General features: G+C 36.4%; 1 protein-coding gene and 1 long non-coding RNA gene across 3 annotated transcripts; one reads left to right on the top strand and one right to left on the bottom strand.

Annotated features, from left to right (window-relative positions):
- Positions 1-3,086, bottom strand: LOC132159921 (uncharacterized). Its single transcript, XR_009437919.1, has 3 exons — positions 2,959-3,086; positions 453-600; positions 1-65 (listed from the first exon to the last, which is right to left on the bottom strand). It is a non-coding gene; the product is annotated as an uncharacterized LOC132159921 (long non-coding RNA).
- Positions 3,087-26,704, top strand: LOC132159919 (guanine nucleotide-binding protein subunit alpha-11-like). 2 transcript variants are annotated; one of them, XM_059569591.1, is made up of 7 exons: positions 3,087-3,968; positions 15,062-15,246; positions 15,616-15,770; positions 17,502-17,630; positions 21,889-22,018; positions 22,711-22,864; positions 22,996-26,704. In XM_059569591.1, the coding sequence occupies exons 1-7, from the start codon at positions 3,833-3,835 to the stop codon at positions 23,184-23,186; spliced, it is 1,080 nt and encodes a 359-aa protein (XP_059425574.1). In that variant the 5' UTR covers positions 3,087-3,832; the 3' UTR covers positions 23,187-26,704. The 2 variants fall into 2 exon arrangements, with proteins under 2 accessions (XP_059425574.1, XP_059425575.1); XM_059569592.1 differs by lacking the exon at positions 17,502-17,630 and adding an exon at positions 17,051-17,179.

The raw sequence follows: 26,704 nt of genomic DNA, 5'->3' as shown, positions 1-26,704 counted from the left end.
GTATCTGCTTCCATGAATCATTCTCAGCTGCTCCATAAACATTGTCTTTCTACTTTCTGCCGTGCCTATAATGAAAGGAAAAATAATCACATATTCAGCATTGAAAACCTGCAAAAACACAATAAATGCACTTACTAATAGAGGTTTATATAACTTTACTTCTCTTTCCTGCATAAGGATAATTGATGATCTAACAGTGTATGAACTGAATTGTTGTTTCAGAAAGCTCAGCACTGGGTAAGTTTGAATGTTTCTCGTTCTGTATGAAACCGGAACATATGTCTTTATGTAAGAAAATGTATTCCCACTTTAATGACAAAAACAAAAACAGGTTTCAGGGTAAATGAGAGGAGTAGCTAATTTGAATTATTTAACGATACATTTCAATTTTTATTGTACTTTCTAATTAACTGTACAAACTATACTGAGCATATCTCTACACCGTTTCTCACCTTATAAAAGCAACTTTACTTTTTTTTCTCCTGCTCAGCAAGGGTGAGGTTGATTGCCTTATTTTTGGCAATGGCGTCCCTCTCTTTAGACAAACAGCAGATGCAACAGAAGTAGTGATCCCCCAGTTCTCCAGTAGAGGTGCAATAACTGTAAATAAACAATAAGAAGGGTTAGCATGCATTTTTTAAAAGCCATTTGTGTTTATATTGTAGGCCCATTCATTTTTATAGCCTCTGTAATTACCTTTCTTTTTTTAATCTGAAAATTAAGTTATTAGATATTAATCAGGCCTACATGTTTAATAGTCAAAATCGATTGGGTATTCAGATACCAAGCTTGTGCATGTGTCAACCTTTTACTAATCGTCACCACTGATGCTATGAAAAATAACTACAAGTTTCTAATAAAACATAGGGTGTATTTCTTCATCCCCGACTGTAATTCAGTTGTGGAAGTTCAAAAAAAAACAGTCACCGTAAAAGTATATAAAGAGTACTCACCTTGTGTTTCAAGGAAGATGGAAACAATATCCATCTTCCTTGAAATAAACACTGGATGTGCCACCTTGAAGGAGCTTTCCCAAACAGTTTTCGGTCAACTGTGTCACATTCGGTAACTACAAACAAACTAGTTAGGCCTACATTTCCAGTAAGTCTGCCTTATAGAGCCAGTAAGAAGTCAGAGGAATGAATCCTGACACCCTGGCTCTGTCCTGACATTATTCCTCCAAGTGTAGTAACTTAAAGTGGCTGGCACCTTTTAAAAATCTGCAAGTATTGTTTTTTTAGCTGCTCATATACAGTGTTTAATATTGGTTTGTGTTGATGTATCAGCTTGACCAAAACTATGTTTTACAATGGCTATTGGTTTAGTATGCATGTTTTTATTTTGCTCTATAAATTTAGCAGAAAAGTCCATTAAAAGTCCATAAGCATATTCAGTTATTCTACTTTAATGGCAATGAAAATAACCTTTTAACTGCCATAAAAGTGAAATGACTGAACCTACACATGGGAGCCTGAGAAAAAATGCTCAGTTTAGAAGAAATGTTGCTGCTCCAAAACTTGGTTGTTCTCGCTGAGAGAAGCTATTGAGTGATGTCACATCTTTAAAAGGAGTGGATCCACTTCCTTCTCTGTCTCATCCCTTTTTCTATTTGATCTGTTGTAAGGAATTCGCATCAAGCCAGGATTTGTCCCTAAAATGTTCAATCCTTCCTTTCTGTCATGTTTCATGATGTCTATTTCTGAATTAGACAGTGGCTCAACCTGTATTTTCTTTAGTTTGGATTATAGAAAATCATGACCGTATTTATTTTGAGTGAACTCTTCCTTACAATGCCATCATAGTCTACATTTACAAGTTGTTCATTGCCATGCCTGTGAGTCTCAGTACTAATGCACTCCATTTCACAAAATCCTGGATATTTTGCAGAGCAAAGGAGTATAACTGGGATTAGCCGTCATTTTTTCCCCCCTGACTTAGAGAAGCACATGGAAGTTGGTATATATATATATATATATATATATATATATATATATATATATATATATATATATATATATATATATATATATTTATATATGGGGATTGGTTGTCTAATTTGTTAATCACAATTCATTAATTGTTTTCTTTTGACCAAAGCAATGGTTTGCTGTGTTTTAAATATTTTCCTAGGTTTTGTTTTATTGCAGAAAAATCTATTATATTATAAGCATCATTGTCAAAAATGATATTTCTGTGAAATGCATTTTTTATTTATTTTTTACTTTTAATGGGTTAGTTTACCTAAAAAAAAATCAAATTCTGTCATGTATTACGCCCTCTCATGTGGTTCCAAATCTGCAAGTTCACCCTCGAAACACAAATTTAGATATTTTTGATGAAACTGAGAGCTCAGTTCATATATTTATTTTCATATTTACTGGAGTAGAAAGTGCTACTACTAGTATATTTTGTTCTTCTCATTTTATTTTATTTATTTTATTAGTAGGCCTAAAAGCTGTATCATAGAATTTAAAAGAATATAAATGACAAATGAATTCGTAACAGTGCATTTAAGTATTCAAGTGCTGGAAACTAGCAACAACAGCATCAGCAGGCTACTGATAACTTCTAAATAGCTTCAGGTAAAATAATTTCTGACTCTTTTCTTTCAAACTATTTCCACACGGTGTCGATAAAGAGCTAGAAATCACCTGCAAATCTGCACATTAATTCTCTCATAGTATGTGATAACAACACCTCTCAAGTCACTTCAACTATTAACAGAACAGAAGAGCCATTTGACTGTGATTTTTTTTTTTAAGTAATAAACCTTTGTATGTAAATATATATATTTTTGTATATATTATATAACTATTAAAGGTGTTTTATGAAAACACCGAGAGATTGGGACTTCTCCAGATATGTTTGACTGGTATAATGGGTGTTGTCCATTCAGTCGAATAGCAGGGTTTGTGGCGAGCCACGCCCCGCGAGCTCCACACTCGCTCCTCCACCAACCTCGCCTCACTCCACGCCCCGCCCTCTCTTGCGCTCCTTCCTCCTATTGGCTCGTGGCCCCGTCACTCACACTCAATTCTCCAGCTGTCGCAGCTCCGGGTTTGTGTGCGACTCACACCAGACTGGACGGTGCGATCATCTGGGAAAAAAAATTCACTCCGTCGATTTGTTTTTTTTTTCTTTTTTCCCCAGGAGCCCACACCTGTGTCATTTTCCTTCGACTTTAAATATTCTCGAAGCCCAAATCGGATGCAAAGAAATGAACGGTGAACTCAGCGCGTGGAGTATAAATAAAGATTCCGGCTAGCTAGCAGCTTAGCCCACCCAATTAAGCTAGTTAGTGCGCGTAGCTAATTAACTTTTCGGCTTTTGGATGCTCAGAATCAAATGTTCGCACTGTAGTCAGTGTTCTGTGCTGGCTGTCGTCTTCTGGCACCTGTCTCCGTGTGTTAGCTAGAGATCCGGGCGGCTGATGGACAGTGTCGCCGTGAATCTGGGAATCGGGGCGGTTAGCTTAGCGAGACAGCAAAGGACAGCACGGATGTCGTGGCAGGCTAGTGTGTCCCTCCGGGACTCTAGTTGGTAGTCATTACAGATACTAAAACCAGGGCTCGAGTGGGTCTGATAGCATAGGAGATCTCTAGATTCACAATCTCATCCAGTCTTTGGCCTTGGTTGATAGATGCGTGTGTATGAGCAGATTGGGGGCTCTTTCGCTTCATCGATTTAACGCTGCGTCTACCATAAGGCATCCTGCATTTTTTTAAACAACATTCCCCCAAATCCATCCTGTTCCTCTTTCGACGCGGTTGCTAAGGGAAGCGGGCCGTAGAAGTGTGTCAGATCAGGACTGGGATCTCCAAACGCTGTGGGGATGACTCTGGAGTCCATGATGGCCTGTTGCATGAGTGAAGAGGCGAAGGAGTCCAAGAGGATCAACGCCGAGATCGACAAGCAGCTCCGGAGAGACAAACGAGACGCGAGACGAGAGCTCAAACTCCTCTTACTGGGTAAGTGCATCGCTGACAGCTTCAGTTATGGCCTGAAGATGCATGAGGTTTAACATAAACGCATATTGCTCTGTGGATCTGATGCATAATCATGCTGTTGAAGTCGAAACAGAAGCGTCGCTTTCACTACTTGTCTGTCATTCGTGTGCATGAGTTCACCTTATGTAATGCATGCACGTGTTGATCTGCATTGTGTTTTATGTCCACATGTCAGAAATCCTAAAAAGAAGTCCGATGGGATATGTAGATTTGATGTAGACCCAGTTCAAGTGGGATCCTGGGTTCACACCGTCGTGGAAAAATATAAGAGCATTTCGTGGAATTTTACATAGAGAATAAATCTGTGCTTTAAATAAAAAAATAATATATGTTTAAGATTATTTAATGAATGTGTTTTGCTTGGTAGTAAGGGAAGAAATAATTAAAACATATTTTAAATATATTGAAAATTTAGTGTACTTATTTTTAAAAGTATATTTAAATTATCTAATGTACATAATGTATAATGATTTTATATACTCATATATATTGCACAAGGCTATGAGACTACAAAACAACTGCAGGGAGTTTTTTTTCTGCCATTAAACCGTTCCTGAAAGTCTCCATGTTAATTTATTAGCAATGAACATTAGTAAGAGTCTTTGAGTTGCACTAGTGTCAGCTTACATTCGTCTCATGATCTGACCATTAGGCCTCTCTCTGCTTTCGTTTTGGTGTCAGAGCCATTAGCTCATTTGTGGCTGTAAGCAAAACTAGATTGTCAGCAATTTAAGCCTGAGAGATTATATCTGAATATTTCAGTAGCATAAAGCGTTTTGTAACACGCGTTCTTACATTGTTCTCAGATCGGAGCGATGCAGTAGCTATGAAAATAATTAGATCAGAGGCTTAATTTGAAACTCGGGTTGCAAAATCTATTTAAGGCAGTGTTTGCATCCCAGTTTATGACTGGGGAAGTCAGAGAAGGTCCAGATTTTATCTTCTGTGGTTGCATCTTTTTTACTGTCACGACGAGACCATGAAGCGCCAACGTCGAGAATGAAACCTGTTCTGGTCAGCTTTGTGGTTTTACAAGGCAATCCTGTTCCCAAAAATGGCAAAAACGGTTAATCCAGCTGCCACGCGCCAAGTTGCTGAAAAAAAGGCAGATTTGGACAGAGCTGGATCCTCAAATTGCGTAGATGAACAGACATGGTCACAGGGCCTTGTTGTGTAGGGTGGGCTGACCCATAAATGTGCTTCACAGAATGCATGTCTTTAGAAAGCTCATGCAACACAAGCAGCCTTTGTGTCCAGACTTGCAGAGGAAAGACCGCAATAAGATACGCCTCAGTGGAGGAAGAGGGCCTTGCATGACCAACAAGCACTGTTAACCTTCTGCTTCTAGCTCGGTAAACCCCCGACTGCTCCGTCTGAAAGCTGAGAGGAAGTTGTCGTAAGGCCACGTTCTCAAAGAGCAACAGATTTGTGTTTTGTTATTTTGTTTCTTCAGGTCTTGGGAAGGTCTTAGTCTCATTTCCACCAATGAAGGCCTTACGAAGATCTTAAATCAAAGAAGAAAGCCTTAAATTCATAGCAACAGCATTAAATGTTGCTTGCATTAATCGCTAAAAATTAGAATTTTCCTCAGTATTTTTTACTCGTTTTCCTATACAAATTATGAAACATCCTTAAAATCAAGGTACATTTACATGCAAAGCGAGCAAATGAAATCTTGTTTTCTGAGAAACTGAACAAAATCTGAATTGTTCGTGAGCACATTGACATAAGCTCTCTTCATTTTGATCCGTTTTACAGAAACTTGGCTTGTCTAATGTCATTTTGCTTCTCAAATAACCGTATCTTGATTTAAGAATCTTTTGACATTTTTACTGGAAACCAAGACAAAAATACTTAAGAATATCCCTTTTTTTTGCTGGCTGATCAGAAGGTGCAGTAAAAGTTATTTCTAAATTCTAGAAGTTAGGAGCTTTTTTTTTTTTTTTTTCTTTGTAAAAAGAATAAAAAATAATGGAGATTGGTTGGAAGTTTGAAGTGTTTCTAAAACAACTCTTTACCTTTAAACAATGTATAGCTGTATTGCGTTCCCTTCAATTGATTCTTTAAATCTTGATTTGATCTTACAAGGGTCTTAAAATTGCCATCGTAAAAACCTGCAGAAACCTTGTTTATTCTTGTAATTCCAGTCCTTTTTGAGGTTTATAGTGTTTTTTTTTTCTTATGGTGTTCTTCAGAAGTTCTCAAACACTTTGACTTCCTCCCCCAAGGTTATTCCAAGAAAAACTATTGTTTTGGATGTCTGGTTGAACCGGATTCTTAAAGCTTGGTTAAATAAGCATAATATGTCTTATTTGAAGCCCTTTGCCCTCACTCTGAATATTTGATTAACTCATTCTTTCCTGACATGATTTAGCTTCCTTCCAAAGTAATGTGTTGGAAGAGTTTGCTCCATATGATCCTTGACATTTATTTGAGGTTCAGTGTTATTTCAAACATTAGAAGGTGTTTATCTTCTGTATTCCAACTATTTTAACATGTTTTGCTGATTACATTGCTTTCTGTTTTACTAGAATTCCATATTTTTACTTGCATTAAATTATTTTTTGTCTAAATATTCCAATCGAAATGGTCAAAATCTCCAATGATGAAAATTGTCATCACTTACTCACCCTCATGTCGTTCCAAACCTTATATAAGTTTCTGTCTTATATTGAACGCAAAAGAATATATTTTGAAGAACCAAACAGTTGTTAGTCCTTATTGGGTCCTTTCGCACCTATTTAGTTCCAGAACTATTTTCTGGCAATTTTACGTGAACTATTTCCCAGTCCTATTTAAAGGGTTGCATTCGCACACACCATGTGTACTAGGACGTGACGGAAGCCGGTCATTTGTGTGCAGCACTCAACAATGTTAACGAAGAAGAATATCATTAACAACAGGAGGATGGAGGACGCTGTGATCGGAGCTATATTTTTATTGTTTCTTTCGGGTTTCACAATAATGGGCATGGAATGTCGATGTATCCATAAAGCGTTTGAAAGAACGGAAACGGAAGACTAAGAATCTCCAATGACAACTGGCAGTGCTACATTTGCTACAAGTGCCTGAACTTCAGCATCTGTCCATCTATCGCTCTTCATCATACTTGCGAAATAAGTTGACACAATGTTTACACAGTGTTTTAAATCATGGCAGGTGAGGGCGTTTTTGAACTCATATGGCCAATCAATGTCTACTTACGTCACAGTTAGTACCAGTTGTGCTGGTTAGACCCTTCTCTGGTGTAGGAGCTAATTTGGTTGTCGAAAAAGGCAGTCCGGTACTAAAATTGCACCCAGTGTGGGTATTTCCACAAGTAGTTCTGGTACTATGAAAAGGTTCCCGCGGTGCGAAAGGCCCTTCATTCTTCAAAATATAATCTTTCATGTTCAATTTAAGAAAGAAACTCATACAGGTTTGGAATGACATGAGGGTAATTAAATAATGACGATTTTCATTTTTTGGGGTGAACTATCCCTTTAATAGTATAGCATATTTAATGGTAACTAATTTTAGTTACTTTTAGTACTTTGGATGATTGTTTCGATAATAAGCCACACTTGAATGTATGTCACAGTATGGAAGAACTGTTTGTTCATGACTAACTTTTTAAAAGTATTTTTGTTACTTTTTTTCAAGCTTTTTGTTTTTGTAAAATTAAGTGAAAATCTCACATTGTGTGTAAAAATAATGAAATTAAATTATAGGTTAATATATAAAGAGGGATGAGCCGATTAAAAAAAATTATTTTACTATTATGCCGGAATATAGTTCCTAGCCAAATCGGCCTAGAAAATCACAACTTGAATTTTCCGTCGGTCTTAGTACACCATGTAACTACAGAAGAGTTAAGTTTTAAATAGGAAAAATATAAAAACTCTTTGGTCATTTTTGGCGTGAGATGCTAACGGTCTAATCAGATTCAATGATCTATGCTAAGTTAAGCTAAAAGTGCTACCGCCAGACCCGGAGATCGGCTGAATGGATCCAAAAACAGTGAAACTCAACTGTTTAACACTAAGGGAGTTGGAAAATGAACCTCTGATACAATACCAATGTTTTGTGCATCCCTACAGACGTTGCAAAATGTGAGCGAAAACTCAATGAACCAATTTCGCATTCCTCGTAAGCCATTTTCATTCATTGATTTGTATCATTTTGACAAGTGTATAAGCGTGTATAAGCTGTGTTTTGTTCTCTGGATGAGGAACTGAAGATACAGGGTGATCGAGGTAGAGAGAAGCTTGTGTGTGTGTGTGTGTGTGTGTGTGTGTGTGTGTGTGTGTGTGTGTGTGTGTGTTGGCGTTCTCTGCTGGGGGGACTTGAGCCGAGGGCAACCACTCTTCATTTTCAGCCCACACTTCTGCTGCACACATGAATGCACGCTGTTGCTGTGTCACATCATCTGGATGCAGAGATCCAGAGAGAAAGAAAGCAAGGAAAAGGATCTTGTCCATCTCTCACTTGAACACCGTATTCATGAAAACGTGCTACTAAGCAACTCGTTTCTGGCCCGGGTACGTCTGAATGACAAACCCAGACTTCCAGGTTTCTTGTCACGCCACACGGTCAGCTCTAGCCAATATTTACCTAGCCGAGTCGAAAGCGCGCCGAGTATAGAGTCTATAACACCTGAGTGTTGCGGAGGAGCTGCATGACTCATAAAGATTATACAGAATGTTTGTTTTTTTTTGGACACACCTAGAACAAAGCCGACACTGTTCTCATGCAACCAACATATGGCCTGTTTTCATTTCACTTTATCACTGGTGAAGTCTTTGTGTCTTTCAGTTTCTCAATACGAGCTGCATGGAAGCTGTATTTGAAGTATTACTCATCCCACTCGCGATGAATTGCTCTCGAGAGTGCGGACAAAGTGCCATAGCGGATTTCAAACTCTGCTCCTCACTCAAGAGAAGCAATCTGGCCACTGTGGTGGTGGTGTTTATGAAACGCTGGGTTAGCATTTGCAACCACACAACGATAAGGCTTCAGAATTTGCATGCGAGTTTAAAACCATGCAAATCCCCCGTTAATACACACCTCATGATTTCCATGTTCAAACCAGTGAGCTGGAGCTGCAGAGACTGTAGTGTTTGTGTTTGTTTAACAGTGTTCCGGTTGAGTCTTGAAGTAGACGACTTTCTTTTAAAACGACCAAAGTGCTATTTGTGTATTAAATATATATATATTTTTTATGTATTTTATATTAGGTTTTAATTTTTGTATTTTTTTTTTTCGTGAAAGAGGAGAGTCTTTCTTAAAAAATATTTAGTTATTTTTGTATATATATTATTGTAGTATTACACTTTTTTTTATTTAAATTTGTTTTTATACATTCAATATCTTTAAAAGAATATATTCTTTTAAAAACAACACCGTGCTATATTTGTGTTTTATGTATTTTTGTTTCATTCCTTAAAATGCTTTTTAAAATTCTTTCATTTTTGTAATTTTATTTGACAATTTTTTTTTTTTTTGCTGTTATTATGGCTAGTTTATTTTATAGTATTTTAATAATTGGGTTTGTACCTTTTATCAATTTCTTTTTCTATTTTGTATTTTCTTTTCTTTTAATGGACAGGACCGTAGAGAGTAGACAGGAAAGCATTGAGAGTGAAGAGGGATCAGCAAAGTACTTTGAGAAGGGAATCGAACTCGGGTCGCCGTGAACACAGTTGCGCTATATGTCAACGCACGAACCACAAGGCTTATGGTGCAGATTTCTTCTTATTTATTATAATTTTCTTTTTTTAATTGTTTTTTTTTTATGAAACTTTTTATTTTTTTGTAATTTTATTTTGATCCTATTTTATTTTTTTATTGCTAATTACTGCAATTTCATTATTTTATAATTGTGGTTTTACCTTTTATTGATCTTATTTTCTTTATTTTTTTCTGGTATTTTATTATTGTAACATTTTCATTAGTTTTATTTTCATTTATTTATTTCACATTTGCTTTTTCTAGTTTTTGTTTTATTTCCTATTTTTTATTTAAATTTTTTTTTTTTTTTTTGGAGTTTAGGTCTATGTGTATGCTTATGGTTTTGCTGGACCTTAGTGACTTTCAGTGCTAAATATGCTGTAAAAACATTGCAGACTGTAGTTTCAGTGCATGATTCAAATGTTACATCTGTTGATAGGGAAGCTTTGTCTTACCCTGGCTTCCAGTTCTCCAGCAAGCACCCACACACACACACGCTCGTATCCCGCCATGGGTGTATTAGCTGATGTGAGCTGATTTTCTGTGGATATCCGCCATTTTACACCAGCAGGGGAAACCGGTTATGTAGAGCTGGAACTTTTGATTGAACCAACACAAATTTTGAAGCATAATCAAATGGCTGTGCAGGTTTTAGGAAACGGGTTAAAATGGAAAACAAAGTGCCTAATTTTATACCAAATGATCTGCTGTTCATTATATATTTAAATTGTTGAAGCTGATGTATAGATATTATGAGGGCAGTATATTTGATTTATAGTAGCGATGTACTGACGTTTCCACAACCAACTATATTTGTCCGAAATAGTTTTCAAGCACTCACTTCACAGATCATGCATCGATTTCTTTCACTGTTTTTCAGTTGATGAATGAACAAAATCATGCTTGTGTTATTAGCAACATGGGATGAGTGAAACGCAGAAATCTGGCATTTCCTGCATGGCATGTTGTTTGGTTTCCGCTGGAGGATGGACACGCTTGATGGTGGGAGAAGAGCAGGGCTCGCTAATGTATGGCTCCTCTTTGAATCATTGCTGTGTGCTAAATGCTGTAAAAATGTTGCCATGGCAACCCGCTTTGCTGCACTGTAAGCTCACAGACATGAATATAGGATGGATCCAGACTCACTGCTGTCGTTCACCAACAAAGAGACTATAGTTGGGCCTTGATGATTGACCTGTCATATGTAGTTTCTTAAAAGTAGCTTTAGTTTGGCCCAGTGAAATCAAATTTGACACCATTTACTTCACTACATATCAATGGGATTCATCAGTTTATCATATTCTAAAGGGTTTTTTATTTTTTTATTTTCTACCTCTGGAAATTAGCTTATATTTGCTTGGGAAGTAATATTATCCATTTACATAGCCTAAACGTTTCTCATGTGGGCCTATTATGCAAACCTACACTGGTGATCAAAAGCATGGGGTTCTGTAAAGAGGTTTCTTTTGCTGAATTTATTTGATATAAATGTAGTAAAAACGGTAATATTGTGAAATGTTATTGCTATTTAAAAGAACTGTTTTTTTTATTTTAATATATCGTAAAATGTAATTTATTCTTATGATGCAAAGAATCTTTACTCCAGTCTTCAGCGTCACATGATCCTTCAGAAATCACTCTTAAATGCTGGTTTAGGCCTAAATTAATAAATTCTTTGGAAACTGATAAATTTAAGAACATCGAAAGAATCTTTATTTAAATCTAAGTGTCATTTTTGATCCATTTAATTCGTCCTTGCTGAATAAAAGTATTCATTTCTTTAAAAAGAATCTTAGTGATACCAAACTTTTGATTCGTAGTGTACGTAAAAAAAAAAGTTCTTTATGTAATTGTTTTAAGTTAAAAAATAATTGGCTTATGTATTTTATTATTATTTTTAATATGAACTATTCATTTATTTGTTAATATAAATTATTTATTTAGGTAATTCCTCCTAGCTAATGCCAGTTGGCTAATGGTTTGGTTAATAGCTCATGTGAGATAACGGTCAGATAGTTTTCTAGGTCTTGTTTTCGGCTAATTCTGATTTGGTCTGGTGTCATCCAGTCAATTGCTGATTGATAAAATTAGGGATTTTTTTTTTAGTTTCCTCCTCTTATTGTCTGTCCCGTTTTGCTTAAATGCATCCAATTATGGAAATAAAATCAGGTTGCAAACAGCGATTTGCAGCCACTAAGACAAATACCTTTCTATTATTTCAGTACACTGTTAAATTCGTCCCGCTGTTTGTTTTGTGCACTCATCCGTTTCAATACCAGGTCTCCAGTTTCCTCTTAAGGACTTTATATTGTCATCAAGCAAACATTTGTGTTTGATTCCCACAAAATGACCTAATATGGAGGAAAACCTGATATCAAGGTGCTCCGGTAATGTTCAAACAGTTTTGGTTTGGTTTCTGTGGCTCAATTGTTGTAAAGCTGCAGGGAGGTGCAGCTATTTGGCAAGCCGATGGAGCCAGGAGAGCAGTGGTTATGCAACCAGGCTGTTTATTGGGTTTCCCCTGTTAGAAAACCACCGACAGTACAGAGAGCGAGAGAGACAGACGGAGAGGAAGACAGCGAGCAGATAGTCAGCAGGGAGACTTGACAATCCAGCTGTTGGAGCTAAAACTAGCCATGACTCAGCTCAGGGAGAGATGGGACAAGAAACCGATGGGAAATCGAACCTGCATCTCCCAAATGATCTCACTGTAAGTTAAGCGTGTGTACGAACCATTTGGCCATGGCTTCTAGAGAAGATTTCTAATGCCTAATGATGTGATTGAGGCTAATGTAATTTAAAATTGCTTGTGTTTGTGTCTAATGGAAAGCTGAAAGGTGGGTTCCTCTGACCAAAGGCCTATAAATGGTGAATGGCTACATTGTTTTGAATTAGGTCTCTCTTGTTTATTTAAATAAATGGCAGTTGTCAAGGATGTCAGTACTGGAATCTTACGTACGCCAAGATTAAACCTGTGCGACTGGTTATCATACCAATCCAAGCACGACTTCCCCAACTGTTGACACTGTATTGTGAAGAAAGTAATGCATTTAGAAAACTGGAACAGTTACTCGACTTGCTTTTTCAGCACAAAAATGTAAAAATGATTTTCAAAGTTGTAAATAATATAAAGATTGTTAATTACAGGGGGTGTAACCTAAGGATTTTCATAGTCGAATCAGATTTTTTGAATCTGGCTGATATTCAGCTGATAGTCGAATCATATTTTTGTGTGCGGGGCAAAATACATTGAGTCAGGTCAGACATTCGACAGCCATAATTACTGACGTTAACACAGGGAAAATGTGTAATGAAAGGTAGTTAACACTAAATGTCAGCGAAACCCTAACAATTCAGTTTTTATTTATTTTTTTATAACAATAGTGCTCATAACGCTATAACGTTAGCCTATATGACAGTAATGCAGAAACACTGCAGCTAAACTTTAAAAAAAAAAAAAAAAAAAAAAAAAAAAACCAATTCAGCATTTTATTATAATGGTGTTTTCCTTATAACTGTATGTGTATGACAGTACCAGTCATAGTTATTTATATTCTGCATTGTTGTTTGTCCTGCTCGCGCGGTGCGCTGGAAAGATAGTCACTGTAGTAGAACAATGAAGCGCTTGACTTATATCAAGTAAATATTATTATTTAATACTATTATTATTAAGATAATTATGAACCAGCTGAAATGTTTTGAAATCACTTGTACCCGATCGAAAAAATCTCAACCTGTGTCAGTTTTTAAGTTTTAAATCTTTGCCGCCAAGATGCTCCTCTGTTGGTCACGGATTATGGAAAGTGAAACATAGATCTATAGGGGTGGTTGGATTTATTCATGCACTTTGAAATATTTATTTGAAGCTTCTTTCTTTTCAGATTTTAATTTACAGCGTTATCGTAATAGGCTGTCTGTTTACTTATTGGGAGAAAACCGTTCTATAGTGAAATCAGACATTTGAGCTCCCCCATATAGTCAAAATAATATCATAACACCTCGCAAATACTCGACTGTGAGATTGGCAGTCGAATCAGGCTCCTCGAATCGAAGCATCGAATCGTCAACTATTCGGGGTCACCCCTATTAATTACAAAGTAAACATTTTCACCATCAATTTTAGAAGTGCACGACAATTGTACAAAAATCTAAATAAGAACAGTAAGAAGTATTTGATGTTATCATATGTAGGTTTTTTTTAAATGAAGATTTTTGCCCATTAAATTACGATACCAGTGCTGTCTAGTAAACTTAATAATAAAGATAATAATAATAATAATGTAATAAAAATGTGTATTGAAGTTTACCTGTTCTGTGGTGTTGCCTTATATTTTTTTTAAAGAATATTAAATGTGTGTACATGTAAAATATTTTACACGAGGCTAATGAAGATTAATATAATAAACCAATTAAATTTACATTTCCTATATATCATTTTATTAAATATTTGGCTCATTTAATGCTCTCTAATACAATTAAGTGTTTAGTAATCTTAGTTTTGCTTATCACATTATCATATTTAAATCCAATGTAGAATAATAATTTTATAAATTTTATTATTGTAGTGTGTAGTGCTGGCTTATGTTTTTTTTTTTTTATTTTTTTTTTTTATTCATTATAATTTCTTTTTACATTTAATTCGTGATTTAAATGTTTCCGATTTAGTACTCAGACTTGGATATTTTAATTTCCAAGTTTATATAGAATTTTTCATAACACATTGTTTTAATTAGTGCTGTCAACCGATTGATTTAATAAAGTTTTTGTTTATATTATATATGTGTGTGTACTATGCATATTTATATTTATGTATGTGTAAGTTTACACGCATACAGAATATATTTTGAAAATATTTACATCTACATCTATTTCGCATATAAACACATTTTCTGAAATATATACACGTGTGTTTGTATTTATATATACATAAGTATACACAGTACACATTATATAAACAAACTTTTATTTTGGATGCGATTAATCATTTGACAGTACTAGTTTTAATACTTGTCAAAGAAACTATTATAGCTGTATAGTTCTGTCATATGAACATGTTATATGGTTAGTTAACATCATGAATTCCATTAAGCAAATAACAAAACGTGTGAATGGATCAGCATATAAAACTGTTATCCTTATAAAGCTGGCATCATCTGGAGTCTTCGCAAGTGCTGCCTTCGTCTGAAACCTTTAAAAAAAGCCAGATCCAAACTGGAGCCAAATGCGAAAGAGCTCCAGATAGGCTTTGAAATCCTTTATACTCTAAAAAGTCCAAAGCCTGATATGTAACTGAGGCCAAAATATGATCTAATCCTGTTCCAATGTTGTTGTTTATTCATCCTCAGGCACGGGCGAGAGCGGCAAGAGTACGTTCATCAAACAGATGCGCATCATTCACGGGACAGGCTACACTGATGAGGACAAGCGCGGCTTCACCAAACTCGTCTACCAGAACATCTTCACCTCCATGCAGGCCATGATCCGTGCCACTGAGAACCTCAAGATCCCGTTCAAATACGAAGAGAACAAGGTGACTGCTGTACACTGAACAATCCCCTGCTGTCACTGCGCTGTAATCATCTCTTTGATGCCCAGAGTGCACGTCGAGATGCAAATCAAACCCAGATAGGCCATAAACGTGGCTATAAAAAGCACTACAAGCCTCGCTTGTAAATTTTACTGCTGTCACACAACGGTGACACGGTGATCTTTCTTCAGTGCAGGATTACGGTTAATTATTCTCATGTTTTGGTTTTGAAGAATCAGTTAATATTTCCTTAAGAAGACCCTTAAAGTTTAACTCGACAACTTGTGACCTACTTGTTTCGAAACCCCGCTGGAAGTCATTAGTATTACACAGCCATTAAGTCATAAAATGGGATTTTTACTGTGTGCACAGAACAATGCTCTGCTGGTGCGAGAGGTCGACGTGGAGAAGGTTTGCTCCTTTGACCAGCCCTATGTCAGTGCAATAAAGAAGCTCTGGTCAGATCCAGGCATCCAGGAAGCCTACGACCGCAGGCGAGAGTACCAGCTCTCTGACTCCACTAAATAGTAAGTGTGTGTGCTGTCATTAGCCATTAGCGCCTTTTAACTTCACTGCTATTAATTGAATTGTTGAACACTACATCTTTTATTGCGGTCAGTTAGAAGCGTATTTGTAATAAGTCATAGATGTATAGATGCAGTATTATGGGCTGTTTATACTACTAATCATATCTATAAAGATAACCGTAACATTTACCACACCAACGAATGATAATGCTGTTTATTGTAAGCAAGCTTCAGTTTTGTCATCTGCTGCTTTAAATGCGTAGGCTCCTTAAAAGTCGGACAGAAAGATTGGCTGTCAGTGTTCAGCTGAAAAAAAAAAAAAAAATTCATTTTTTTTTTTATATAGCTGTGTTTTTGTTATAGCTGTGGTGTGGACTTCCATATTCTCATATAGTTACAGTTTAAAGTGTTAGTTCACCCAGAAATAAAAATTCTATCATTAATAACTCATCCCAATGTCATTCCAAACCCGTAAGGCCTTCGTTCAACTTCTGAACACGAATTAAGGTATTTTTGATGAAATCCGAGAGCTGACCCTCTGTAGATAGCGATGCAACTGACACGTTCAAGGCCCAGAAACGTAGTAAGGACATTGTGACATCACTTATGTCACATGGACTATTTTAACAATGTCCTTATTAGGTTTCTGGGCCTTGAATGTGATAGTTGTATTGCTGTCTATGGAGGGTTGAAAAGTTCTCTATGAAAAGTTTTCTGTTTCTACATTAAAACGTCTGAAATGTCCATATGGGACAAATATTAGATTTAATACACATTTTTCAATGTAATATAAAATACGCAAACAGCACTTGAGAATCACTTGATTTCAAGTTTTCAGCTGCGGCTGGACTTGACACCAATTCAAACGACGTTATTATAACATTTGAATCCCCGTTTCAGAAAAAGCAAAAAAAATGCAAGTCTGAAAACACCTTTAAATCTTAATGCATTTGACCCGACACTGACACGCTGTGACCTGTAATCGAATAAGTCTCGACAAGTTTAAACGCAGCATAAAATTTTTTACACTTTCTTTTGAGTTCCACTAAAGAAAATCAGACAGGTTTGGAACGATGGGGATGAGTTAAAATGTTTATTTTTAAGTTTGAATATTTAGAGATTCATACTTTCAATATGCTTTTTTTTAACCATATTTAAATCCATTCTACAGTTTTTCCAAAACTGCCTCGATTTTTGTGATTTTCCATTTGGGACTACTTATATAGTTGTAGATATATGCACATGTACATGCCTCTGTTTCTCACCGGTTCATCCCACAGTTACCTTAGCGATTTAGAGCGTATATCGTCTCCGGGATATGTGCCCAGCCAGCAGGATGTGCTGAGGGTCCGAGTGCCCACTACTGGCATCATAGAGTATCCCTTTGACCTGGAAAATATAATCTTCAGGTATCGCCAATCCCATGGCACACCTACACTGCCGTCACTGTCTCCTGACCTTTAACCTGCTGCTGCAACTGCACTGCTGCCTTCCCTGATCGCATTCTCACACCCACCCGGGGCTCAACCTTTGCTATTGTTGTTTCTTTGCAACTCTTAAAGGGTGTTGTTTTTGGGGAGCTCTCTGTAAAGATCGTCAGTGGAGTAAGCAGAAGGTTGTGGGTTCGCATCCCAGAATCCCGAGCAGCGTTCCCTCTGTTTTTTTAGGGGTCTGCTGCCATGCTTGATTCTTTCTTCTTCCTTCTCTCTCTCCGTCTCTCCTTGTCTCTAGCTATCTAAGTGATTTGGACCGTATCGCAGACCCTTCGTATCTGCCGACTCAGCAAGACGTGCTTAGGGTTCGCATCCCTACCACAGGGATTATTGAGTATCCCTTCGACTTGCAAAGCATCATTTTCAGGTAGATCATAATGTCGGAGAGGACTCCTCCCCCAGTTTTAATGTCTTCATGTTTGTAACATTTTGCGAATCAGTGCGTTGATCTGGTCCACTTCGGCCAGTTGAACGAACAAGGTTCGATACGTTTATCAATATTTCTGTGACGTTGCTGGCTGTTAATGTCCTTCTTAGTCATTAACCTCTTTGCATCATAAACTTCATTAACATTCATCCTTTTTTTTGTCTTTATTGTTATTTGTGTACGAGAGATAAGGGTTCATTCATGTTTTAACCAGAAACAAGTTCTTAGAAGTGATAGCAACACAGTTTCTATGAATTATAATTATATTGCTTTGTGTTTTAGTCTGTTTTTGGTTTTATTTTGAATATAATATCTATTTATTTAAAAATATTAAGCCATATTTAGCAATAAAATGTTAAAAAGCAGAAAGGGTTTTTTTTCTGTTTTTGGATTGGATTTGTTTTTGTGTCTTTGTTTTAGTCTTTGTTTGCTTTTTCTTTTTGCCTTTATTTTGTTTTTATTCTTTTGATTTGTTTTATTTTTGCTTTTTTGTTTTGTTTGTCTTTTCATTTGATTTGCATTTTCTTTAGTTTTTGTCTTTGTTTAGTTCTTTTTGCCTTTTAAATTAGTTTTTATCCTTTCTTTTGATTTGACTTTTAAATATTTTAAAGTGTTTATTTAAATATATGCCAATATTTTGCATTTAAATGTAAAGTTTATTTATTTATTTATTTATTAAAAACCAGCAAAGTTTTCTTCGGTTACCAAGCTTACTTTACTAAATGTTTTAACCATGGTTATTAATTCCATAATGAAAAATTTAAATGTTACCTTTGGACTTGTAATGCGATTTAAAAATGATTTATAGTTTTTAAAATAAATGTAGTCCATACTACAGAAACTGTATGAAACCAGTCAGAATTCTTAAACCGTAGTCGGCACCAGACACAATTTTACCTTGTAACATTACCACTGAAGGCCTTAAAGTAGAATCCATTGCACATGCGAGAACATTACCACACAGGCAGGAGTTTGAGCTCAGGCCCAGTGAAGGGGGAATGTTTACTAACCACTGCTCGGCAGGTGATGCAGCAAAGAAAAGCCCTCCACAACCCCCTGTTTAGAGCTGAGATGAGAGAAAATGCCTCTGAAGAGAGGTGATCACAAAAGCCTGCGAATCGATTGGAAGCCAGCGTGTCAAACCCCTCCTACGCACGCTGGCGCCAGAAATAACTTCGCTTACAACAAGGTTCCCTCTTGATCCACGCTTGACATGTATGAATAACGTTCTTGTGAATGTTTATTGGGTATTTAAAACAAACAAACAAGCACTTCAAAAACTTATCTGGAAGGTGGTAGGTTCCCACTCCAGGTAGATGTCAAGGTAGATCTGTAATGTCACTTTTAAGGCCACTTGTGGTTTCAGGTGACTGCTACTACTGAATGCAGAAAACCCATAGATGTTGTTATGAAATACAGGTGAAGAGTTTTAGATGAGTAACTTGCATGGTTGCACACTTAACTCCTCAACCTCAGCCATTTAAACATTCTGGTGGAGTTGTCTTCCTCTCCGGCTCCTCGTCCTCCAGAGTAAGAGCTTATCCTCGTAAGTAGGTCAGCTGTACCTCCTGCAGGAACGGAGGCTGGCTGAAGAGGCTTTATTTTAGGTTGTAGCTCCTGAAGGAGTCCATTTATCAAAGCTTTACGCCTGGCCACTAGAGACTGGGCTAGCGAGACTGTGTTGCCTACATAAAATAAAATAAGCCTTCTCTTATGTTTTCCCTCACTGAGCCTGAGTACAGGTGTGATGGGGGAAAAAAAATGGCCCGGTTAAAAATTGCTTTGATTATTCCCTTCTGTTTTAGCTGGAATCTCCGGTGAGTTTGTCTCCGTAGATTTCCGTTCATTTAGGAGCAGTGAGCATTACCTGACTGTTGAACTGGGAATGGCCTGGATTCTTGTAATACATTTCCACTTTCAGAAAATTAAAAAATAAAAACCGTTTGGACATTTACCTGCTTTAATGCAACACCTAGAACATGAAATCATACTATATTGAACTCACTTTAATATAAAATAGTTACATATGGGTGTTACTTCAACTCTAGGCAGGGGGAAACTAAAAACTAAAGGTTATTTTTTATTTATTTATTTTTTACTTGAAATGTCAGCTAGTTGTTAACAAGTTAACATTTTTCATTTTCCTTTAACTTGATGAAAAACTATAAAAAAAAACTATAGTTGTTCAAATTGATAAAATGACAAACATGCTATAAAATCTCCAAAACGTACTAAATTAAAAGAAAAACCAGAAAAATGTACCAATTATTAAAAAAATTATAAATATAGAAAAAGCTTGTGTAAAGCTATATAATAGGATAAAGCTCTATAAATCTATATAATAGTATTATAAACTTTTTTTGAGGAAGTTTGATGTTTTTAAAACCGATAACGTAAACAACAAAGAAAAAAAAAAGAATTGATATTTATTGATAATGATCAGTTTATAAAAAAATATAGAAAAATTTTAATTAATCATAGCAAACCAAATAGAATTTTTTTTTTTCAAAAGTTAGTGTACTTATTGAGGCTTAAAGGCTTAGTTCAGCCAAAAAAGAAAATTATGTAATTAATAACTCACCCTCATGTCGTTCCAAACCCGTAAGACCTCCGTTCATCTTCAGAACACAGTTTAAGATATTTTAGATATAGTCCGAGAGCTCTCATTCCCTCCATTGAAACTGTGTGTACGGTATACTGTCCATGTCCAGAAAGGTAAGAAAAACACGTCAGCAGTGTCGCTACAGTGCTGTGAACTCTCTCACAACAGACCCGGAAGAGAAGAAAATACTGAATAAAGTCGTAGTTTTTGCTATTTTTGGACCAAAATGTATTTTCGACACTACAGAAATTCTAACTGACCCTCTGATGTCACATGGACTACTTTGATGATGTTTTTCTAACCTTTCTGGACATGGACAGTAGACCGTACACACAGCTTCAATGGAGGGACTGAGAGCTCTCGGACTAAATCTAAAATATCTTAAACTGTGTCCCGAAGATAAACGGAGGTCTTACGGGTTTGGAACAACATGAGGGTGAGTTATTAATGACATAATTTTCATTTTTTGGGTGAACCAACCCTTTAATGCATGTCAAAAAACTAAAAAATCACATTAAATATCGGATATGTTTCTGGACATGTCAAACTAGTATGAAAAGTATTTTAAAAACTTTTTGTTTCAATGAGGTTTGCCAAAAAAGTGTCATCGTATTAATTTTTGTTCATGACCTACCAAGGCCCAAGAATGTATTTATAGTTCATAATCAATATTTTCTTTGTGAATAATTTAGTTGTTGGGCCCGACATGCAGTTGTACAGTTGTGTATCTGTTTTTCTCTCTGTCTCAGGGCTTTACTAATACAGTGCCAACACGCTTTTTCATCGCTCATTCATTCACCTGTCCGTCCTGTCTGTTTTTCTTGGATGTTACTAATCCCAGCATGCATCTGAAACTCTGCAGTTCTCTTTTTGTTTGTGGCGTCTCTGAATGTTTGTGTGTTAGTTTTGGTTCCTTTGTGAAATTCACCGCTTACAATGTCACCATTTTACCAGAACTGAAGACGACCGGCTCCATACGTGACTGTAGATCTGTGGCATGATGAAATCATAATTACCTGCTTATTGCCCCGTTTCGATTCTTCTGTAATTCTCTGTAGTAAATGAACCTCTGCTTTCATGTTTTGAGCTGGTCTTGTTCAGTTCACGTTAGAAACGCACAAGTCAGAGTTTTATCTAAACGGTTGATACCTGGAAACCTCAAAAATGTCACGACCTAATTTGTGCATGTTTGTGAGAATGAATTCCAGATCTATTGCAATTAACCTCAAGATTTTTCTGCCAATATGTTAATATAATGATAAGACATGTGATTTTTGAGATGCATCTAATTTTGTATGACAAGTGGTTTCCATGCTTAAGTACTCATTCATTTCTGGTGGCATTGCAGGGCCTCTAGATCTAATTTGATTTGATAAATAGATATCTTGTAGCCCATTTCCAATGAAAATGTTGCAGATCTGTTTCAGAATTGACTGAATGTTGAGGTAGCTTAGTTTTAGGATGAATTTAAAGTCTTTTCAGTTCAGGATCTCAATTGCATAGCATACACAACACTGGCACAGGCTTTTTCATAGTCAGCATAATCATCAAAGCAGTCTTTTTATGTGTATTCATACTTTGTCAACTCCGTCTCAGGATGGTGGATGTCGGAGGGCAACGATCCGAGCGCAGGAAGTGGATCCACTGCTTTGAGAATGTCACGTCTATCATGTTCCTGGTTGCTTTGAGCGAATACGACCAGGTCCTTGTGGAATCTGACAATGAGGTGATTATTGTTACTCTTATTTTACATTTATTTTTAATTAGAATTAAAATTGTTATTATAGTTTGTGTAATTTTTTTATTGCATTTGTTTTTTATAATGTATAAAACATTAAAATTAATATAATGTACATTTACAAACTATTTAAATGTTTAATTATGTATACATTTAAATTTATTTATTAGTAATAGCATTAGTAGTATTAGCAAATTCATGTTTTTTTTTAAATGTGTATATCAAAATAATTAATTTATATAATCATCTTAAATTATTATTAAAATAATGTTATTCCTAGTTGTTTCAATAATTATATTTGTACATATTTGTTATTTTTAATTAAGTTATACATTTTCGATGTATTTTTATTATAGATTTTTGTAATGTAAATGTATTTTCTACTATAAGTATTAGATATTTGTTTTATAATGTGTAAAAAAAGATTTTTTTCATTATACATTTATAAATGTAAATTTCATTTCTTATTATAAGTATATACTTATAGGGATTTTATCTGGAAATTGTGCATTATAATTGAGCAATATAACGGAGTATATATGTAAATACATAAATCATTCATTGAGGTTCATCAGCTAAGCTTGCGTTAACCGCAGTTAATGATGCTTAACAGTCATCTGCATTAGTCTTCAGTGCAGTCGAAGCTTTTATCATGATATCTTTGTTTCTGACTTCTGCAGAATCGCATGGAGGAAAGCAAGGCGCTGTTTCGCACAATCATCACCTACCCCTGGTTCCAGAACTCTTCAGTCATTCTGTTCCTGAACAAGAAGGACCTTCTGGAGGAGAAGATCATGTACTCCCACCTGGTGGACTACTTCCCTGAATTTGACGGTAACGGCCTTTTCACAAGTTTCAAATGAAGCCTACCCTGACACCATGTGGTAGACTTGTGAACTGCATCCACTTCCAAATACACCTCCCTAGCCTGTTTGGTCTCCAAACTCTCATTTACCCACTCACAGGTCCGCAGAGGGACGCCCAGGCGGGCCGCGAGTTCATCCTGAAGATGTTCGTTGACCTGAACCCAGACAGCGACAAGATCATCTACTCGCACTTCACCTGCGCCACAGACACCGAAAACATCCGCTTCGTCTTTGCGGCGGTCAAAGACACCATCCTGCAGCACAACCTCAAAGAGTACAACCTAGTGTGAGCGAGAGATCGAACGAGAGCGAGACACCTGCAGCCCACACACGGCCGAAAGCACTACACCCCTCACACGCAGAAACACACCTTCACCCCCTTTAGGCACTGGATCTTCACATAGTCCTTTTCTTTGGCTGTTTTCTTCTCTCTTCCTGAGTGTCGACCCCTCCAGCTCATAGCTTTATCATCCAATCTTCCTCAAACACGAAGGCTGGGCCGTTAAACCGGTGCCTGATGACAAGGAGCGTTCGTTTGCTCTGTAGATGGGCTGTAGGTGGGCTCTACCTGAATGAAACTGGGGTACGAACTTAACGGAAACACTCAGTGGATCGTCTGTAAGGGCGACATCTTGAAGGACTTCACCTTGCATCGCTGAATTCAACCAGGTGTTCGTTGTGCAATCACATGCTGTAACACTAGAGGTGGAGGGGATTTGATTCAGTACTATTTTAGGAGTGATGTATAGAGATTTCCCATCACTACTGGAGAAGAGATGGCACACACCACGTGAAATTATTATTATTTTTTTCGTAATGACATGAAAGCCACCAGTTTTTTTTTTCTCTCTTTTTTTTCAAAAACGCTCAAATTGCTTTCCCGAAATATTCTAAAAACAACCCAGTTCGCTTGTGTATCCACTAAATTTATCATTCAGGCAGCGAACGGTTTCCTCCAGTCTAATGTTTTGCCAGTATTGGGTGTTTAATCCGTATAATTAAAGGGATCCAGCTAGTATTCAGAGATATTTACCCAAAGATTGTGATTTGTTTACATGCTTCGTCACATCAGTTTTAAATCTTTGACCGAAAGAATCAAATTAAACACCTTTCGTAGCCAATTCATTCATGTTTTACTCCGTATCACATTCAGTATCTAGTGATTTAAATATTCATAGACTCACTTGGAACTCAGCGCAAAAGTGCTCTATAGGGGGAAATCGATTGAGTTTGTTTTATGTAATTTATGGACCAGATATGTAATTAGTCGGACTCATTTTCCAACTAAATTTGAGTCTCTTCTGCTGTAAAAAACAAAAAAAAACAAATCCATTGGCAAGTGATCTTTTCTTTTTAATTTTTCCTTAATCGATTATTGATGATCTGTTCGTTTTTTTTTTTGTTTTTTTTTGAATATTTGAAATGCTTGAAAATGGAGAGTTGAATTTCCATTTTATCAACATGGCTTTATGCAAATAGGAAAGCGAACTTTATCAGTGGTTGAATTCTTCACTGGCCTCTGCTTGCGTTGTTTTTTGAGAGTTCGCTCTCGGTTTCGTAGAACCATATCTTAGTTCTCGCTCGATTTATCTTTTTGGATTCCATAGCTAGCTGGCTTTTGGGGGGGGGGGGGGGGGGGTCTTTATGATGTAATTCAGGTGAGTTTTCATACTTTTCATTACAAGGGCTAATTGTGGGCAGAGAATGAAAGGCCTCTATGAAGACGATAGAGCAATAGGTACGCCGAAGTGGGTATGTGAATCAGGGACAGCGCGGGTGACACTGCGGGAGCCGCGGTTTTCCGTAGGTTCAGCTTGCAGTGTATCCAGGGAGCACCTTCGGAGATCTTCAGAAAATGTATGCTATTTCTTGCCGCAAATCAAACGACTTCGAATGAGCTGTTTTGATTTTTGTAAGTTTAGGAATGAAGTATTTGGTGGTGGTGATGTCACACGTTTCCCTTTGCCATGTTTGGTGTCGGGGTCTGTGACTGTGTTGCTTTTGAGTCCTGTTTACTCATATCGTACAAATTATTATTTTTTTTTTTCTCAGCCGACTGGCTATGAATTTATCGCACATTAGCACTCGTACAGTCTTATTGGCTTTGTTCGTATTATTGAAAGAACTTGAGAAAAGCTGAATGTGTGAAAAAGAATTAAAAAAATCACGAGATCTAACGTAATGATTAAGCAAAATATTTGAATCACAATGGTCACTTATTAGCGCGATTTATTATTTCTTTAACTATTAATTGAATGTATTGTAGGAGGATTCTTTTTTTTTGTGATGAATTACTTTGGAAGTGTAGTTTTCAAGGCGTATACGCAATTTTCCCTGTATATTTGCAGTTTTGTTGCGTTTAATTAATCCTATAAACCATCTTTACATATACATTTGGACCTTTTAGTGCATTTTACGAATTGTTTGCCAAATTGCGAATTTTCTTTAACTAAATAGTCCTCCCGTGCCAGGCCAGTTAAGCTGCTTTTTTTGTTTTGTTTATAGTTTTTCAAACATCCAGATGTGCATACCGTCATTCTTCTGGGCGGGGCTTCACACTTCAATCATTTTAAACCGTTCACTTGGGTGGGATGAAACTATCAGTCATCATATACCAGTTTCAAACTGTTTTGTTGTTGTACAAGTAGTGGACCTGCAACTTTACGACGACATTTTTGAACACAAGCTTTTGTACATACGGCTTTTATTTTGAAGGGCTAAGCCTAATCTGAGAAACACCGTTCTTTATCAGAAACAGAAACACTACAGCTAGTCATTTCGTACCAATTAGGTTCACAAAACATCAGAATATGTTGTGCAGCTGGTATAAGTAGCTTTGATATCCTGTTCAGCTGATGTTTAAGGGTTTGTTTTTAGTCGTTCTCAACATCTTGTGATTAAGTTTGATATGTTTTTCCTCCCTGGGTTAATGCACTGAACCTACTCTGCAGTAAAGGAACGAACTCCACTCATGTGACGTATCTGTTCCTCCAAACTCGTTCCTGGTACTCTTGAGAGATGCACACACTAATGAATAGACATGACGCTTTCGCTTGGGGTCCACGCTGACGTGATGGATGCCTACAATATGAAGCTATCTTTCTTTCTTTTTTTATTTCTGATGTTGATGCATTACCTGAACACTTGTATGTAGGACACTTTAATATAATACATTTGTTTTTGATAAAACAGCTAAAATAAACATGTGTAGTGGTGTATAAAATCAAAGTATTGTATCACTTTGTAATGTATTTCTTGTTCGGTTGGTTGCTCTCTCTCTCTCTCTCTCTCTTTTTTTCTTTTCTTTTTTTAAAGCATACCAAATGTAAATGATGTACTATATTGAGTGTGCCAATCCCTTTGATTTGTAGAGCCAGACTCTTTATAAGTGCCAATGTTGTGGAAATCATTTAAAAAAGGACTTGTGTGTTTTATGGTCCGGTTTTTAAAAACAAATAAACATTAAGTATGTGATTATGGTAAATGCGCAACAAGAAAAGGACCGTTTTATTCTGTATTTAAGATTAAAGATGACAAACTGCTGTTTTTAAAAGAAATGACGTTTTAATTGCATGTGTTCGTTTCGGCGGAGAGGGTCGGGTAAAGGAGAAACCGTATTAACGCGAAACCCTGCTGACAAGGGGCTTAATTATTGTTCATTTACAGTATTTTAGACATTTCTCTTTTTGTATGTTTCATTTCAACCACTTTTGCCTGAACCTCATTCATACATGAAAATGACTTTCATAGCCTTCTCCTTTAAAGAAAAAAATATCCATTTTAAATTGGAATAAAATTTGTTCCTATA

Source organism: Carassius carassius, chromosome 16 (assembly GCF_963082965.1).
Source record: "Carassius carassius chromosome 16, fCarCar2.1, whole genome shotgun sequence".
Classification (NCBI taxonomy): Eukaryota; Metazoa; Chordata; class Actinopteri; order Cypriniformes; family Cyprinidae; genus Carassius; species Carassius carassius.
The sequence above is the reverse complement of the archived record's forward strand: the minus strand, read 5'-3'. Positions and strand labels throughout refer to the sequence as shown.